At 40.2% G+C, this 19,157-nt stretch overlaps 1 protein-coding gene across 5 annotated transcripts in view; it reads left to right on the plus strand.

Annotated features, from left to right (window-relative positions):
• The window catches only part of itsn1 (intersectin 1 (SH3 domain protein)), a 217,143-nt gene that overhangs the window by 88,301 nt on the left and 109,685 nt on the right, over positions 1 to 19,157 (plus strand). For 4 of the 5 annotated variants that reach the window (XM_059650194.1, XM_059650193.1, XM_059650197.1 and 1 more), the window contains 7 exons: positions 927 to 1,064; positions 2,272 to 2,411; positions 4,001 to 4,263; positions 6,388 to 6,537; positions 6,620 to 6,760; positions 6,912 to 6,999; positions 11,450 to 11,589. In XM_059650194.1, coding sequence (XP_059506177.1) covers positions 927 to 1,064; positions 2,272 to 2,411; positions 4,001 to 4,263; positions 6,388 to 6,537; positions 6,620 to 6,760; positions 6,912 to 6,999; positions 11,450 to 11,589 — 1,060 coding nt within the window. The remainder of the gene's footprint in view (positions 1 to 926; positions 1,065 to 2,271; positions 2,412 to 4,000; positions 4,264 to 6,387; positions 6,538 to 6,619; positions 6,761 to 6,911; positions 7,000 to 11,449; positions 11,590 to 19,157) is intronic. The other variant, XM_059650196.1, reaches the window with a different exon arrangement.

Here is a 19,157-nt window from a genome sequence, read left to right on the forward strand (position 1 = left end):
GCAGCGCCGATACAATCATCCATGTAATGGAGGAAGAGGTGGGGTTTAGGGCCTGTGTAGGTACGGAAGAGGGTTTGTTTCACGTATCCTACAAAGAGGCAGGCATAGCTTGGACCCATGTTTGTACCTGTGGCCATGCCCTTTGTATGTTGGAAGTGGGAAGAATTGAAAGACAAGCTGTTGAGGGTGAGGACGAGTTTGGCGAAGCAGATGAGGGTGTCAGTGGAGGGGCATTGGTCGGCCCTGAAGGACAGGAAGAAGCAGAGGGCATTTAAGCCATCTGCATGGGAAATGCAGGTGTCTCGGGACTGGACGTCCATTGTAAAGATGAGATGTTGGGGACCGAGGAATTAGAAGCCATTCCCTTTTTCCAATTGCTTCGCCTCTGCAGCATCTGCTCCCAGGATGAGGCATTCCACCCCCAAACATCTCAGATGTCCTCGTTCTTCAAGGACCACAACTCCACCCCACCCCACTCCCCCTCCGCAGTTGTCGAGAATGCCGTCGAGCGTGTCTCCCACGTTTCCCACAACTCATCCCTCACCTGCCCCCACCCCACTCCCCTCAATAACAACCAAAACAGAATCCCCATTGTCCTCGCATACCACCCCACCAACCTCCGGATCCAACGCATCATCCTCTGACACTTCCGCCATCTACAATCTGACCCCACCACCACCTATCTTCTCTCTTTATCTTCTGTCCTCCTCCCCCCCCACCTACCTATTTATTTCAGAACCCCCCTCCTTCCCCTCCCCCATTTCTGAAGGAAGGGCTAGGCCTGAAACGTCAGCTTTCCTGCTCCTCTGCTGCTTGGCCTGTTGTGTTCATCCAGCTCTTGTTATTTTCTGATTAAGTTTAATTTGTTTGAGCAACATTTTTATTTGTTTAAGATCACCTCGAATAAATCTCTCAATTCTGTGCAGGAACCTTTCTGATATAGATCAAGATGGAAAGCTTACAGCAGAGGAATTCATTCTGGCTATGCACTTGATTGATATGGCAATGTCAGGACAGCCATTGCCTCCCGTACTGACTCGAGACTTGATTCCACCAACATTCCGGTAAGTAGGGTATCCGTTGTGTTATTTATCTAACGTGTGTAAACGTGATAGGTCCAATTGTTTTGTTGGATTTTTTTTATAAAAGCACTTATGTTCTATCAACAGCAACATAGTTACAGATGAGTTCATATGTTCAGTTTATTTTTCAGACCTAACTTTGAAAAGAAATTGGCCATATATAAATTGAGGTTTGTAGTACCTAAACATGGCCAGCTTACTGGCTGCAGAGCTGAAGTATTTCTCAACTAGGAGATTGCAATTAGTTTTCAAATTATATGCAAGGTAGTTGGGCGCTCATTGATGAATTGAATAGTAGAACAACATATGTGATAATTGCACCATGTGGAATATAGTTTTTTTTAACAAGATTTTATCCAATTTGGCCAAGCAAGAAATTAAACCCACTTCACTGGCCTTAATACTAGTGACTGTTGATCAGTTGATGCCGTGAAAAAGAGCACAAGTTAACTGATTATTTTGATATTGTTCCCTGTGAGGAAATGCTCGACCTCCAGTCGATGGATCGATTTCAGTAGTGCTTTTCATGACCATCAGGCATCTCTATGCTTTACACCCAATTAAGTCCCTTATTGAAGAGTACGTGCTGTTGTGATGTAGGAAATGTGGCAGTTAATTTGGTTGCACAAAGCTCCTACAAACTGCTTTTTGTTTTTGTGATGTAGCTTGAAGGGTGAACACTGGCCAGAGCACCAGGGATAACTCCTGTTTGGAGCAGTGCCCTTTTTACCCAATAGTCACCTGAGGGAGAAGACCGGGTTTCAGTTTGATGTATCATCCAAAAGCCAGTTCCTCTGATCTTGTAGCATTCCATGTACAAGACATTGGCCTTATTCTTATTGTCACGTCCCTGCAGTCAATACTTGAACCCAGTGTTTTTATTGAGAGGCAAGAGTGCTACCAGTTGAGCCACAGCTGCGTATAACATCGTGAAAACTGGATAAAGAGAATTTGACTTGCCAGACTTAATCTGATTATCTGAAATATGTTGAAAGCACAGTGTGTTTTGCTGTCTAGTGAACCCATTTAACAGCAAAATGTTTATTTAAATCAGTTTTGCTTCATTTAGAAAGAATTGAATTACAAAATCAATGTCAATAAATTAGACACAATGCTTTATTGGAGTGTTCTTTTTGTAATTGAAATGTACAATGATTTACATTTAACTCCTTACTTTGAAATCACTTAGATGTTACGGTCCAACAGTTCTGTTTGAATATTGCAGAAGAGCCAGGTCTGGTAGTGGAATGTTGACTGGAAGCTCATTGAGTATTGATCAGCGAGTACCTGAAGAGCCACAAGAAGAAGAAACTGAAAAGAAATTGCCTGGTAAATTATGTTACCGTGGTGAAATATTTTCAGTGTGAGGTACACCTTGCTTCCATTCCCACCAACTGACAGTTTAAAAAAAATTACCCATGATTTGTCCTTGAACCTGTTGAGAGGTATTTGTTGCCAGTTTGCTGACAGCTTGTTGGAATGTTTTGTTTCCTCAATTTGGAATGTTTGAAATGGAGTTTCATTTTCTTCATTTGAAATTTTTCCACTCGAGCTGTATTGAGCTCAACCAAGCACTAGGTGGAGCAAATGCTTTCAGTTTTGCATTGAAGGGAGGTAACAAAGCCTTTGGAAGTACACGATAATGAACAAATTAGTCGGATAATTCTTCGCTTCTGGGAAAGTGTCGAAAAGGGTTTTGCTTTAGCGAATTAATGGAGACTGTTCTGTTCCGAGGATAATCCTGGACTATGGCCCTCCTGCTTTGCACACTCAGTGATATGGAACAATATTAAATCGTTTTGAGAAAATGAAAAGTAGGAATTGAGGGCTGTATCTCTGGTTTTGAAGTTGACAATGAAGTCATGCCTGACTCTGTTAAGAGTCACTTCTGTTCAAAGAAAGTTGCAGAGGGATATTGATAGGTGAAAAGAATGCAGTAAAATGAATATCAGATAGAGATCAGCATTAGTATGAGGTGCAGAAACAAAAGCAGAAGTTGCTGGGAAAGCTGAGCACGTCTGGCAGCATCTGTAGAAAAAAAATTAAAGTTAATGTTTTGGGTGCGGTGACCTTTCCTCAGAATGGAATATGATGTGTTGCTTTTATTTTAGGCCAGATAAGCATTTAGTATGCTTTGAAAAATGTGATGTATTGATTCCTAGGACATAAAAATCAACAACTTGGGCTGATTGGGTTTTTTATTTTGCTGAATAAAACAAAGCTAATGGATCCAGGTTTTTTTTGTAGAAAATAAAAAAGCTAGGAGGTGTTGAGCACAAGATTTTAATAACACTTTGGTTTAGAGAACGGAGTATTGTTGGGCTTTTCATTGTCAGAAGATTATTAAACCTCCTGTGTGTGTGTGTGTGTGTAATGATTCACTATTGGTGTGGGGAAATACAAATACAGTATTCTTATCTCTCTTCCACTCAAATTGTCTTTGCTATTTGAGATCACACACCAACACTGTTGATCTGAATGGTGTAAGACTTAGTTGTGAACTGGAAATACCATTAAATTGCAGCAGTACAAGTATTAAGTGAAGATTTGATCAAAAAAAATTTCAATAATAGAATTGTTTGATTTTAAAGTAATTGGGTATGAACAGCTTTGAAAATTTATGGGCCAAATAAGAAAACTTGGACATTATTGGGCCATTATGCTTTGAGCTGGTGCAGTTGCAATTTGGAGCTGGAGTTTGCATGTTCTCCCCATACCTATATAGGTTTCTTCTGGGTGCTTTGGTTTCTTCCTACAGTCCAAAAATATGCAGCTTAGGTGCATTGGCTGTGCTAAATTGGCCAGTGTCTGGGGATATGCAAGCTAGATGGCTGAGGCATGATTGATATGGGCTAAGGTTAGGGTGGCATAAATTTCTTTGCTTTCTTAAATTGTTCCTGCACTCAACCTGTTTGCAGTGACATTTGAGGATAAGAAGCGTGAGAATTTTGAACGGGGTAATCTTGAACTGGAAAAGCGACGACAAGTTCTTCTGGAACAACAACGAAAGGAGCAGGAACGTCTTGCTCAATTGGAGCGTGCAGAGCAGGAACGGAAAGAGCGGGAGCGGCAAGAACAAGAAAGGAAAAGGCAGATGGAGCTAGAAAAGCAGCTGGAGAAACAACGAGAATTTGAGCGACAGAGGGAGGAAGAGAGAAGAAAGGAAATAGAAAGGCGGGAGGTAAAATTTGAATGATAATTGTTTCATGATTTCCCAAATTAAAATTCATGTATCTTGAAGGATATGATTAGATCACAAGATGTATCTCAATTTGCCTTTAAAAGTGTAATTATGGCTTATTGCACTCGATCTACTTTTACTTTATTTAGATGTCAACTGCACATCACTGAACTCTTCGAGCTGGAGAATTGTTTCACTTTATTCTTTGCACATGCTTTTTTTTCAGTTTTAAAATATCACATTCCTTTTAAGTGTTTTTTAAAAGCCAATTTATCCAAGTAAAATTTCTGAGGAAGTTATACTAGTTCAGTTTCTTTGCCAAGTATTCAATGCATACAATTTTATCCACTGCTTATGTAAAGAGATCTGAAGCCAGCAAGTGCCATGGTTTTTGACTTCTATATCTTTCTGGAGCAATGCTGGTACTTAACTACCAGAACTCCACAGCTGACCTGCACAGAGCACCAACCACGTTCTTGCTTGTCTATCAGGACCCCCACTTCCCCAAACCCAAAATCATGAATTGACACATGAAATTACAGGAAACCAAATGGTCTTGTATCAGAAGATCAACAATTGTCCCTATCATTCCAGGTACCCTTATTAAGCCAGATTAACTGTGGCCTTACCAGACTTGGGTATGTAATTGCCAAGTTGGACCTTGCTCTCATTTTAGATCGCCAGCATGTTATCCTGGATTAGCCCTGACTCTAAATACAAACACTGCATAAAGAGAAATATTCCAGTCATCTTTCACTCCACTACATATCAGGTGGATAATTATTGGTTATCGAGGCGAATGTGCATTTGGGCGATTATGATAATCGAATATTAAGTTATTGTAATCGAGAAAGGCATCACGAAATTATAAGCATGAGATCATGCTCTTCAGTTTGAAACTGCCTGTTCTCAAAGCAAGCTTAAACCTGGGCGTTTCAGTTTAACCACATGCTATTTTATAGCTTTTGCAAGGTCTCTTTAAATCTAATATCATTTATAGTCCCTACTCCACTTTTTTTTTCAAAAGAGTAGCTAAAAGTCTTGGGCCTTGATTACAGAGATGTTAGGAAGAAGTGGATGATAACACCTGTTGATATGATTTCATAACAATTTTTATTTAGTTACGTCAGATTCATTGTGCCAGTTGACTCAGTTTCTTTTGAGGTTCTTTTATTACCTTCAGCATTCAATTGAAAAAGCGCTCCATGTTGAAACTAATTATTTCAGCTTTCAGTAGGATGACAGGTTTAAAAAATACTGGTTTTATTCAGTGGTTTTTATATGGCTTTGAGTGTTCAAAACATTACTATATCATTAGTCTGTACTTGAAGAAATACTACATAAAACCTGTATAATTTCATTACTGTATTGGTTAAACTCTGGGACAATTATTCAACATTTTGGTTGCATTTGACAGTGACTGTAACAAAATATGTTAGTGCTGCCATGAGGCTGTCTTTTTAAAAATTAAATAAATTAAACCATGGTGTAAATTTCATTTAGTTTTTTTTAAAGGGAGTAAATTTTTAAGATTTCAGTTCAAAAATGAACACAACCTGCAAGTTCACCTCCAAGCCGGTCAATATCCTGACTTGGGAATATATCACTGTTCCTTCACTGCCACAAGGTCGAAATCCTGGAATTCCTTCCCTAACACACTTTGGTTCTACTGACAGGGCACAGACGGCAGTCATTCAAGAAAGCAACCCACTACCACCTTCTCAAGAGCAACCGGGGACAGGCAACAAATGCTGGCCTGACTAGCGTTGCCCATGTCCCACAAGTGGGTTTTTAAAAATGAAATAACTGCTATAACCTGGGACATGAGTTGCTGCCGAGTTAAGGAGATAAACTACACTTGCGATTGATTTGTAATTGGGTCATTTCCTGTTCTGATTACATTTGGATTGTATATCTAAGCAGCCAGCGCTTCATAATGCCACCAATCTGAAGTCACTGATCAGACGTCATAATTTGTTACATTTGTGACACTAGAAGATGTGCTGTGATGTGAGGATAAATGCGTGATCTCTGCATCTCTTGTCTTGTATTTATTGAGAACAGGTTCCAGGATTTTTGATATTGCAGTCTATATAATGTGGCAAATGTTCTCATTGATTACAGGCTGCAAAACGTGAACTTGAAAGGCAGCGCCAGCTTGAATGGGAAAGGAATCGTCGACAGGAACTCTTGAACCAACGCAACAAAGAACAAGAAGATATTGTAGCCTTGAAAACAAGGAAAAAAACTTTAGAGTTTGAACTTGAAGCCCTTGTGAGTTCATAGGTTTGCTTTCATATCACTTATTTTGGAGTAAGGCTGTGTTGATTTGACAGATTTTGTTTTTTTCTGTTAGAATGATAAAAAGAATCAATTGGAAGGCAAGCTTCAAGATATCCGATTTCGTCTGTCCTCTCAAAGACATGAAATTGAACATACAAATCAGACACGGGAGTTACGAATTTCAGAAATCACACATCTACAGCAACAGTTGCAGGTAGTTTTTAGTTGGTGTGTAAGTTAGAATTATCAGCATACCTTTCCTGGGACGCAAGATCCTGCCTCAACCTGAGCATTTGCTTGATGCCAAAACTGCTAAAATATGGTACATTTCAATGTACTAACTTTTTTTTTCTTCTGACCTGTAGGAATTTCAGCAGATGCTCAGTCGACTGATTCCTGAGAAGCAGTGTCTCAACGACAAGCTGAAGCAGGTTCAACAGAACAGTCTACATAGTAAGGATTGTTTGTGAATCACTTTTTTTATATAGCTTTCTAAAAGTGTATGTGTTATGCACAAGGGACATAGCAAGATTTGCAGATGCTGGAGTCAGAAATAACAAGGTATGGAGCTGGAGGAACAGCAGGCCAGGCAGCATCGGAGGAGCAGGAAAGCTGACGTTCTGGGTCGGGGCCCTTCTTCAGAAAATATTGTGTGTACCCAAGAATGGTTTTGAATTGTGTTAATTACTAGCCCACCAGAAATTGAACCAGATATCACAGCACAGGAAAGATCTTGCAGTATTGGCAATGTCTTGCAGTATTGACAAGGCGTTCTTTGAACTGGAATAAATGCACACAACAGCAGATGCTGAAAATCTGAAGCAAAAAGATCGCGAGAGAAGCACAGAGATAGTAGGAACTGCCCATGCTGGAGAATCTGAGATAACACGGTGGGAAGCTGGATGAATATTGTGTTCATCCAGCTTCACACCATGTTATGCTAGAGAAGCACAGCAGGTCTGACAGCATTTGTTGAGACAAAATGCCAGTTCTGGCAAAAGCTTGCTGGACTTGAAATATTAACCCTGGCTTTTCTCAACAGATGCTGCCAGACCTGCTCTGTTTGCCTATCACCTTGTTTTTGCTTCTCGGAACTAGACAAATTTCACTATGTGACTACTGGTGTAGTCATTCTGTGAACTTGTTTTTTGTTGTCCTTCTGATCGTTTTTTTTAAAAAATGGTTCAATCATCACCAAATCTGCCTGAAGCTAGCAATCAACTGAAACCAAAGTTGGAATGCTAGAATTCTGAAATAAAACAAAACTCTGGGAATGCTCAGCAAGGTGAAATTTTTTTTCCTCATTCTCTCATGAGGTATGGGTGTCACTGATAGGCTAGCATTTGTTGTCTATTTTCAAATGGTTTTGAGCTGAGTAACTTGGAAAGGAAAGTTGAGTTAGCCACATTGCCTTGTCACTTGCAGATCAAGGTCAGAAGTCGCATGGTACCAAGTCATGGTCCAACAGGTTCATTTGAAATATCAAGCTTCTGGAACTGTTGTTTTTCTAGGTGGCAGGCTTGGAGTCACAGGAGGTTTAGTGAGTTTCTGCAGTGCATCTTGTAGATCTTACATACTGCTGCCACTGTACATCAGTTCTGGAGGTTTGAAGGTAATGAGGTGCTAGTAAAATGTACTGCTTTGATCTGAATGGTGTCAGTCATCTAGAGTGCTCTTGGAGTTTCGCTCATGAATGCAAGTGGGGAGTATTCAATCTGATTCCTGAATTGTGTCTTGCTGACATGGAACTTGCTTTGGGAACTTGAAATCATCAAATCATTAGGAGCTTGAGTAGAGTGGACAGGGAAAACTTGTTTTGTTTAGAGGGAGAGGGAATTTATCAGGGACTGTAGATTTAAAACAAAGGATTAGAAGTCTCAAGAATAAAAGTTTTCTTAGAGACTTGCGTGTGGAATTTACTGTCCAGTTTGGTGGAGATGGAAACCCTTAACTTATTTAAGTGGAACCTGAATTTATAAGGGAAGCACTGTACACTGCAAAGATGAAAGAGAAGTTGCTGGAAAATGGGTTCAGAATGAGCAGCTATTTTATTCATCTAGCAGATGTGAGGGCCTGGATAGTCTGTTTCTGTGCTGTAACTTTTCAATGGTTCTGTTGCTTGCAGTAACCATAATTGGATGTTGTCAGAATCTTTGCATTGTCCATTGCCTTCAGCTATTCCTTGATATCACAGGAGTGAATCAAGTAAAATTTGAGATGCTAGCAACATGGGGAGGAATTAAGTCTATCACCTACTTGACACTTCTGGCTGAAGTTGATTGCAAATGCTTCAGCCTTGTGTTCTGCATTGATGAACTGAATACTCCCATCATTGAGGATGGATTTACATGTGGACCCTCTTCTACCAGTTGGTGGTTTAACTGTGCATCACCGTTCATGATTGGGTATGGTAGGACTGCAAGGCTCAGATCTGACCAGTTGATTGTGGGATTGTGCAACCTAGTCTGTTGTATGGTGTTTTCACTGGTATGCAAGTAGTCCTGTAGAACTTGGCACTCATGCCCAGTCACCTTGGTACATACATAGCTGATTCTTAATAGCAAATGCTGCTTTCCATTATTGCACATATCGTGGAGAATTCAAAACTTCACTTAGAATCAGTATTAAAGGGGTTAAAGTATTGTCAAGTGTGTAGTTTTCTAAGGAAAATGTATTACGTTTTGTTCCAGATGAACTGACCACAGCATTCGTCTTGGCAGTAAATTGAAAAGACTCAGGACAATAGTAGCTGCCAGGTGTCAATCGACTTGGGTGATTGCGTTCAGTGATTGTCATTTTGATGCATAGTCAACAGTTGGATTCATTCATAATTGATAAATTGCCACCTGTTCTTTTACACTTGATACCTATAGTTATCTCCTGTCCCTCGGGATTTTCACCAGACAGCAGATTAATGAAAAGATCCTAACTTGGCTTAATAGGTTTAACTCTTTCTTGTTGAGGAGACAGGGAGATGGATATGTGCAAACCCTATCAAATCTGTTGTACAATCAGAATAGTACTGCACAAAAGTAAGCCGTTCAGACTATTGGATTCTGTTAAGTCTACTGCGTAGCACTTTTTCCTCATCCCTGCTGTTTTGTTTTCTCCGCGCAATTAGCCAATTCACTTTGGGGGAAACGCTTGAGAATGCAAATTAACTGGAACCCACTGTGTGACATATAAGCTACCAGAGACTTGATTTTGGGTTTTCACACCTACCTGTACTGAATTCACGATGTATCCCTTAACTAATTGTCAACAAGTAGCAGATAGCCAAAAGGGTAAGCAGGGGAAGCTGAGATAAATGCAGTATGATTTTCTTTGTATGCTTATGAATAGCGCAAAACATCAAAGTATTGAGAATGGTGAGGAATGTAGTGCCAAATTTCCAAGGATGGAGATGGATGGAAAAATGACAGAGAACATTTACTACAGAGAAATATGAAATGATTCTTTGGTCAGAAGAGTGCGAAGAGGCAATATAAAATTAAGCGTTCAATTCTAAAGGGGTGGAATGTGGGCGCACCATGACTGGGAATACATCTACGAGCAAATCATTAGATGTAGCAGGGCATGTTGAGAAACTGGTTATAAAGCCCAGCAACCCATATGGTATATCAACTAACAACGTGTCAAGGACGTTTTGGTAATCCCATATAAAACTCAAGTTCGGTCTCAACTGGACTGTTGTAACCAGTTCTGGGAATCGTATTTTGGGAAGTCAGAAGAGAGGATGCAGAAAAGATGAACAAGAACAATTCTTGGGATAGTGGAATTGCGCTCTATGGGAAGATTGAGGAAGAAAATATTGGATGGCCAATGTGGTACAAGTGTTTGAAAGCATGACCAATAGAAACCGTGTAGTAGTGAATAAACTGGCCAGTTCTGTTGAAGGGTTGAGTACAGAGGACATCAGTTTAAGTGGTCACCAGAATAAAACAAAGGGAACAGGAGGGCAAATCTTAGATTACAAATAGTAAGGAACTGGAAGGCACTGCCTGAGAGAATGGTGAGGCACATTGACTAAAAATATTCAAACAGAGTAGAATAAGTATCTGAGCCAAGAGAAATTGCAGGTCTATAGCAGAGTGGTTGGAGGAGTGAATCTCGGTGAGGTACTGCTGTAAAATGTCAACATGAATGTAATGAATTCATTGTGCAATTACTGTTTTTGATGAGACAAAGTATGCTCATCTCTTCGTATATTTGAAAAGAGTGTTTCTGTAAAATCTATCTTTCCTCAAGCGAGATCACTCTAAATTCTGAGACTTAATTTTGTAAAAGTATACATTCAGTTATTTTGGAGAGAGTGGATAATTAGTGCGGCAGTGCATGGTGTTTTCTGAGATGCTTTTTCTGTGGTGTTGCCCCCACACTGAGACCGCTAAAAACGATCCCAGACATCACCATCACTGAGACTAAGCCTCAGCACGTAAGAGCGCCACCAACCAGGAACGCTTGATATAACACACACATGATCTTAGCCTGGTGTTTTCTGAGAGTTGATTTTCAAGTTGTTAGACCTGTTTTTTTGGCCTGGCTATTGAGAAGGAATGCATGCAGTAAAATATTGGATGCAAGCAATTTTTCAATGTGAGTGACTGATGGTGCTAAACTCTAGAAACTGTGAAATTATAATCTAGCAAGACAACCAAGAAATATGGTAGTAAAAATGTTAGTATGCAAAAAAACTTCCAGAACTTTTACCTTACCCTGCTGTTTGTCAAGTTTTGTAATCAAATTTGTGTTTTCTTATGATAATGTAATTTTCTTGCAATGAATGTTTAAGACTCTTATCAGATTACTTAAGTGCAGGTTAGTTAACTCTTCAGTGAATTTAAAATGCAACATGTCCTCTCCCAAACTGTCAACTTTCATAACAGTATTTTTTAATTAATAGGAGACACTATTATTACTGTTAAAAAGACTTTGGAAAATAAAGAGATGACTAGACAGCATCTTCGTGACCAACTAGATGAAGTTGAGAAAGAAACAAGGGCGAAACTCCAGGAGATAGATGTCTTCAATAATCAGTTAAAGGTAATGCTGAGTTTTCATTTTATTCTTCTTGCCACGTTCCATGTTAGAAGTTGAACAGGCACTGTGTCGAAAGCCTCCACAAATTCTGTTCTCTGTGCTTGGATTCCATACTTTGGTCAGATTCAGCATATGTGCTTTGAATTAAGCTCATCCAAAGACTACTATCTCGTCATTGTGCTCATTCTTTATGTGGCCTAATAAAGAATTGGTAAATTACACTTGCGTTACACTGGTCATGTGCCAGGGATCAGAATATACAAGCTACTGACTCTTCAGTGTTTGAATTTACCTGAATGAGTGATTTTTCAACAAATGTCTTGTGAATAATTCACTTCTCTCCTTCATTTCTGGCAATTTTATTTCTTTTAAGCATGTTCAGGTTGACTGCTGCAGCCAGTATTGCTTTGTATTTCTTGGCTTCAAACATATTTGTTCCAGTACATCCCTTTCTGTTGGAAGAATAATATTGTAAATATTGATAGCACAGAAGGAGGCATTCGATCTGTTGTGGCTGTGCTCACTTTTTGAAGGAGATATTCACCTGGTGCTACTGCCCTGCCTTGTCCTCATGATCATGTGCATCCATTTTCACATTTATTTTTGTAATAAGCATGAACTAAATTAGCTTATTCTGAGAAGTGCATTCAAATTAAAAGTAGATAACTTGTTATTGCATTGACTTCGAGTTGTGGAAGCATTGAAAAGCATTGTCTGCCTTTTTGCCATTTGGTGACTTACTGTGGATGTAATTATTCAGGAAAAAAGTGTACTTGATTTTTCCATCTGTTGTCAGTCTTGTTATAGGGCACAGATTAGTGCCTACTAACATCCTTGTGCATGTAAACAATGTGGTCCAGAACAGTTGTGTAGCACTGAAGCTGTTTTATTTATGTTGCTGCTTTAGTCGTGATGCGTTACTATAACGCAGACCCTGCCTGATTTTGATTTAACTCAATGCTCGTGTAAGCTCGCTAACATAGAACACTACAGCGCAGAGCAGGTCCTTCGGCCCTCGATGTTGCGCCAACCTGTGAACTAATCTAAGCCCCTCCCCCTACACTAACCCATCATTATCCATATGCTTATCCAAGGACTGTTTAAATCATGAGGAGAACTGGGAACAATCATTGATTAATGAGTACTTGTGTCCTACTATATTCCAGAACCTCTTTTGTTTGAGAATTGCATGATTTTTCTATTTTCCAGAACCTCTATTGTTTGAGAACTACATGATTTTTCAAAAAGTTAATTGTAGGTAGAATGCTAGTGATTAGAATGTATTCTTAACCTGGTCATATTTGGATAAGGGGGGAAAAAATGGTGGAAAAGGATAATTCATACATTGAACTCTGTACCCATACAATCCGTCAGTTTATAGTTTGTTGGGCTCAGGAGCATGAATAAACAGTGTGATAGTATTTTTGTTAAAAATTGGAAATAGATGTCAAGACATCACCATCTGTATTGCTTTTCAGGTGCTAGTTGCGACTTCTGTTAATAACATAATTATATTCCTGATCTTAACTTGTGACTTGTAAGACTGTCAAACAATTTGAATACGTAGAAAAACCTGCTTGTTATGGTTTGCATTATAAAATTAGATCTCAGCACAATTTTGTGAAAGGCTTGGACGGCTTATAATTTCAAGTATGTTCATAACTGCCAAATGGCCTCTATCCAACAATATCTAACAAGACTGACACTTAACAAGCTATTTTAAAATGTAAAGCATATTTCAGTCAAATGTCATTTTTAAGAAATATGTAATTTGAGAAAGAGCTACTTTTGGAATAGCTTATGTAGGATTTTGTGCTGTTTATTTTGGATTCATTGTATAGTTCTCATGTTATCTTCTTGGAATCTGTCTTAGTTGCTTTAGATGCTTTTTCTTTTTTAAATCTGAACATTTCTTTCTTCTAGTCTGTGGCTGTAGATGATGTTTTGATGTAGTACCTGGGCTTCCTCCTGTGCTGCGTGAGACACTTAGTCTTCTTTTTAAAGGTTTCTTTCCCTTAATGTGATTTTGCACAACTTTTGAACTGCATTTCTAAATGGAAGAGCAAACATTGCTTCCATGCGTCATCTGCTGGATGCATACGAGTCTGCAATTTCCTACTAGAAATACCACTGTTACAATCGTGCCAAAATTAATAATTTGAGTAAGAATCCATGAACAAATGTCATAACACGTAAGCATTTCATCTAGATTGTTTTCCGATATCTCACATTGTGAACGTGCAACCAAAGGCATGTTTGTCCAGGTTTATTTTGAACTGTAGCTATAGTTGTAACATAGCATAGTGCAGCAATATGAACATAATAATTCTTCAACAACAACAAGCAGAAATTGCTGGAGAAACTCAGCAGGTCTGACAGCATCTGGTCAGAGAAACCTGAATTAATTTTTCAGGTCCAAATGCTTTTTTTAAATTTTTTGCGTTCTGCAGGGTCACTGGATCTGAAATGTTAACTGTGGTTTCTCTCCATAGGTGCTACCAGACCTACAGACATTTTCCAGCTATTCTGCAGTACATTTGGTTTCTTTTGTTTAAGATGTATGCGCATCTTTGGTGCGGGGCTTACACTTTTTGTGAATCACAGACTAGAATGCTACCTTTTATCCCCAGCTAAAAACTAAGTGCAGGTTAATGATGGATGGTTTGCCCCGTTGTTAATAGATGTTTGTCCAAAGAATATTTATTTCCTAAACACCTGGATGAAAATTGCATTACACGCATCTCAGCTTCCTGTGTGATCAGTTAATGATGAGAGGTCAAGCTTTATGCTGGTGTTTATGGTGTAAGTATTGACTGAACAAGTGAACTGGAGAGGTTAGGCATGTTTCCCGTGTGAAATATGCACTAGAGATTTTTATCTCTTTCTTTGACACACAGATTTGAAGACTGACAATTATTTTGCCAGAATTGAATTTAAGAACAAGTACGTTTACAAATTTAAATACTGTGAATAGTTTTACCAAAAAAAGTTGAAATGGAGCTTAAAACACTTCAACCATAATGACTTCAACTAACAAAAACTCTTGCTACTTTCAGTCTTCACCTGCATTATCAGGTTTGCATTAAACTTGAAAGGTCATTCTTCTAGTAAGCAGTGTCTTGTATTTGTGACAACCTTATCTTCAAATATTTACTTTGACTTTCAACACTTAAGGTTAAAATCTGAGTAAGCTGCTTATACAGCAACCGTCACTTAACTAAATTTCAGTCATTTCAGTAAATGCCAAGAAGCAAAATGTCCGTACTCTTGAGATTTCACCTTTGTGCTTTGTGTGCTTCGTATTAGTAAATGTAACTTCTAGCAACTCCTGTATCAAGGACCCTGCTTGAATTTGAATGACAACTCTACCTGATTTTAGGTCCCTGAATTGTTCTTAATAATTACCCATGTTTTGCTCTTAATGACTGTCAGCAGAGGTCACTGGACAGTAAACATGGGAATGTTGAGTAGATAAGGCCTGAATTTTTGCTAAATGAGGACTGTCTGGACTTTTACATGAGTCAATGGTTGTGGCACAAGAGGACAATGAATTGGACATGCATAATTTATTCAGCAAACCCTATTTAATTAAATAATAGCCTGATTGACTAGTTCTGGTTTTTGAACAATTTCAGACTTTGTTTGGTGTTTCTTGTTGAGCACGTGATATGTCAGTTTACTAAGCAGTTTGTGCGTGTATTCATTCTGGCTTGTATATAAGCTTGAATCTGCTATTTAGAAACGCATAATTCAAGTAATGCTTAGCTTTTAATGTTAGAATTGATGTGTGTACAGGATTTGATGGCCTTTTAATTTCTCAATGTATCTAATTTCATTGTTCAAACGTGGGCTTCAAATAAAATATTAAGTCTGTAAATCAACTGCGGTTAAGTGATGAGGTGGCAGTCATTTTGAATTACTGTACTGATCAGGTGGTTCCGCTGTGCCTTTACCCTTGCCCTTTGCTTCTTTTGAACTTTTGAGGAAGGTTGCTCTTGCTTTCAAGGGAGTGCAACAAAGGTTTACCAGCCTGTTTCTGGGGTTGGTTGGTCTGACGAATGAGGAGAGATTGGGTTAGGATTGTTTTCACTAGAGTTCAGACGAATGAGGGAGGGGATCTCAGAGACTTAGAAGACTTTAACAGGACTAGACAGGGTAGATGCAGGAAGGATGTTCCCAACAGTAGATGTGTCCAGACCAGGAGTCACAGTATGAGGATTCGAGGTGGATAATTTAGGACTGAGATGAGACATTTCTTCACCCACAGAGCTTGCGGAGTTCATTACCACAGGAACTAGTTGCTGCCAAAACATTGAATGTATTCAAGAGGTGACTAGATATTGCACTTGAGGCGAAGGGGATCAAAAGTTACGGAGAGAAAGCAGGATTGGGCTATTGAGTTGGGCAATCAGCCATGATCGTGAAGAATGATGGAGCAGGCTTGAAGGATTGAATAGCTGTCTCCTGTTGCTACCTTCTATGTTTCTGTGTTTCGATGACCATTGACATCTTAACACCTAGCTTGGTTGGGCAATCTGCTCATACTGTTATTTTATCTAGATTTGCTAGATTTTGCTGCTTTCCATGCTTTTTTATCCAACAGCATTTTCCAAGTTATAATAATGGATTCAGCAAGGGCAGCATGCACTACTCAAAGGCAAGTAGCAGAATTATACATAATCAAAAATGTAAAACATATTTTTCTAACCTAAGATATTTTGGAACTTCCTGTCATTTCCACCAGAAGTGGTTTATTCCCCTCAAAGGATGAGCAGTCAGTCCTCAGCAAAAGACACACCTTCATTCCCCTGTGCCCACACAAATCCATTCACGTCTGGATGTCGAACACTTTTTTTTAAAAAAACTCTACCCCTGTGCCTGTTTCTTTAACCACAAGTCTAATCCACCTTCTGCTGACCCCTTCTCCCGACTTGGACACAGTCCCATGGCCTCCTCCCCTACCTTGACCTCTTCATTTCCAACTGCCATCGCAACATCCATCAGCTCAATCTCTCCACTCTTCTCACTCACTCCAACCTCCTCCTCCTCCCCCCACACAACGGGACGTGCAGCCCTCCACACCCTCCGTTCCAGCCCTAACCTCTCCATCAAACCCATGGTTAAGGGAGGCACAGTATGGCGCCCTGACCTTTACATCTCCGAGGCCTGGCACCTCTCTGACAACAACTCCTACTGCCTCCTTGATCATGACCCCATCCCTTAGCAGCAAACCATAGCCTGTCAGACCATTCATAACCTCTTCACCTCAGGTGACCTCCCACCCACAGCCTTCAACCTCATCGTGCCCCAACCCCAACCTGCCCATTCCTACATACCTCCCAAATCCACAAACCTGACTGGCCTGGCCATCCCATTGCTTGTCCCTGCTCCACTGAACATTGACTGTATTGGTGCTGCCTTATGCTCCTACAAGGAGCTTGAACTGTTCATCAACTTTGATAACACCTTGCACCCCAACCTCAAGTTCATCTGGACCATCTCCAATACCTCCCTGTCCTTCCTGGACACCTGTGACTCCATCTGCGGCAGTGGCCTTGAAAGTGACATCTAGTTCAAAACCACTGACTCCCACAGCTAACTAGACAAGACCTACTCTCAGACACCTTCCTGCAAGAATGCAGTCTCATACTCTCATTTCCTCCACTTCCACTGCACCTCTTCCCAAAATGGGGTGTTCCACTCCTGGACATCCAGATCTCTTCCTATTTCAAGGACCATAATTTTGCCCCTCTGGTGATCGAAATGCCCTCAACAGCATCTTTTGCATTTCCTGCACTTTCACCCTCACACCCACTACCCCAACAAGATTCAAGACAGAATCCCCCTTGTCCTCACATATCACCCCACCAAACTCCGCAACCAGTACATTTTTCTCCGCCACTTCTGTCACCTGTAATCTGACCCCACAAGGATATATTTCCCTCCCCACCCCGATTCAGCTTTTTGTAGGGATTACTCTCTGCGCGACTTCCTCATCTGCTTCGCACTCCCCACTCACCCCACCATCCCTGGCATCTTTCCCTGCAACTGCAGGATGTGCTACACCTGCCCTGACACCACCTCCATCACCTCTATTCAAGGCCCAAAACAAACCTTTCGTATTAGACAGGGGTTCACTTGCACATCTGTAAATTTGATCTACTGTATCCGCTGCTCCTGATGTGTTCTCCTGTACCTAGGTGAGACTAAGCATGAGTCGGAGACTATTACAGAGAGCATCTGCACTCTACATGACAATTGACAACACTTCCGGTCGCCAACCATTTTAAGTCACCCTCCCTGAGTGACGTGTCCATCCTGGGCCTCCTGCAGTGCCACAGTGACACCACACGCAAACTAGAGGAGCAACACCTCATATTTTACCTTGGGAGCCTGCAGCCTGATGTCCTAAACATGGAATTCACAAGTTTTAGGATCTCCCCGCCCCTGACCTTATTCCATGTCCAACCCTGCCTCTTTGACCTGACATAACCTGTCTATCTTTTCTCCCACCCTTCCGCTTCAACCATCGCACTGACCAGTCCCCACCACACTCACCTATCACCTACCTTCCCCAGCTCCCCCGCCTGCTCTGTCTATTTCTGAGCTCCCTTTACTCCTTCTCCGTTTGTGAAGAAGGGTTCCGACCCAAAACGTCAACTTTGCTGCTACTCTACTGCCTGGTGAGCTCCACACTGTTATCTCTGACTCCAGCATCTGCAGTTATTGCTATCTCTGGTTTGTTCAGTTATCTGCTTTTGAAAATGAGTGTGCAAGGTCACGTGAGAGGTTTTGGTAAGTTGAGCTAAAGTTTATTTATGTTTCCAGCATAGCTGGCATTTCTTTTGCACAGCAGGGAAGATTCAGTTCTTTAGAATATATTTATTATCATATGGTGCTGTTTAATTACCATATTTTTAAATTAGTTCAGAGGGATATATTTTTCTACTGTTCAAGTTAACATTCTAATGTAGTTTTGTTTCTTAAAGCTTGCATCTGATACCAGTATATGTAGTAGTGCAAGGATTGGGAGCTCCTGCGATAGTTCATGATAAAGAATAGGGAAAAAGGGTGTCTTTCCATTTCGACATGTTTTGTTAAAGGTCTCTTACCTTTTATGGGCCTTAAAGCTGTATCAGCATCTCCACAGGTTATCCTAGAGTTCACATTTTTTCTCTTGGCAGATGTTAAGTCTTAAAGCATCACCGTGAGCCAGAAAATGCTGCCTATCGCCCAGTTAACTTTAAGGAAGCGATTTAGGACAAAAATATTGATTATTTTCATTGTTTTTTGTGGAACCATATGCCAAGGTTCATCTTCCATCTGCTGATTAGCTACTCAGAGATTATAAATTTTCCTTTTTTATGGAGGAGGGAAAAGACTTGTAATTTGTACAACTTTTCAGGATCATGTAGGAAATGGGGGAAAGAAAACCATGTACAAATAATAGATGATGACAAGGTGTGGAGCTGGATGAACACAGCAGCCAAGCAGCATCTTAGGAGCACAAAAGCTGATGTTTCGGGCCTGGACACTTCTTCAGAAATGGGGTAAGGTAGGAGGGTTCTGAA

The sequence above is a fragment of the Stegostoma tigrinum genome, chromosome 12 (genome assembly GCF_030684315.1).
Source record: "Stegostoma tigrinum isolate sSteTig4 chromosome 12, sSteTig4.hap1, whole genome shotgun sequence".
Classification (NCBI taxonomy): Eukaryota; Metazoa; Chordata; class Chondrichthyes; order Orectolobiformes; family Stegostomatidae; genus Stegostoma; species Stegostoma tigrinum.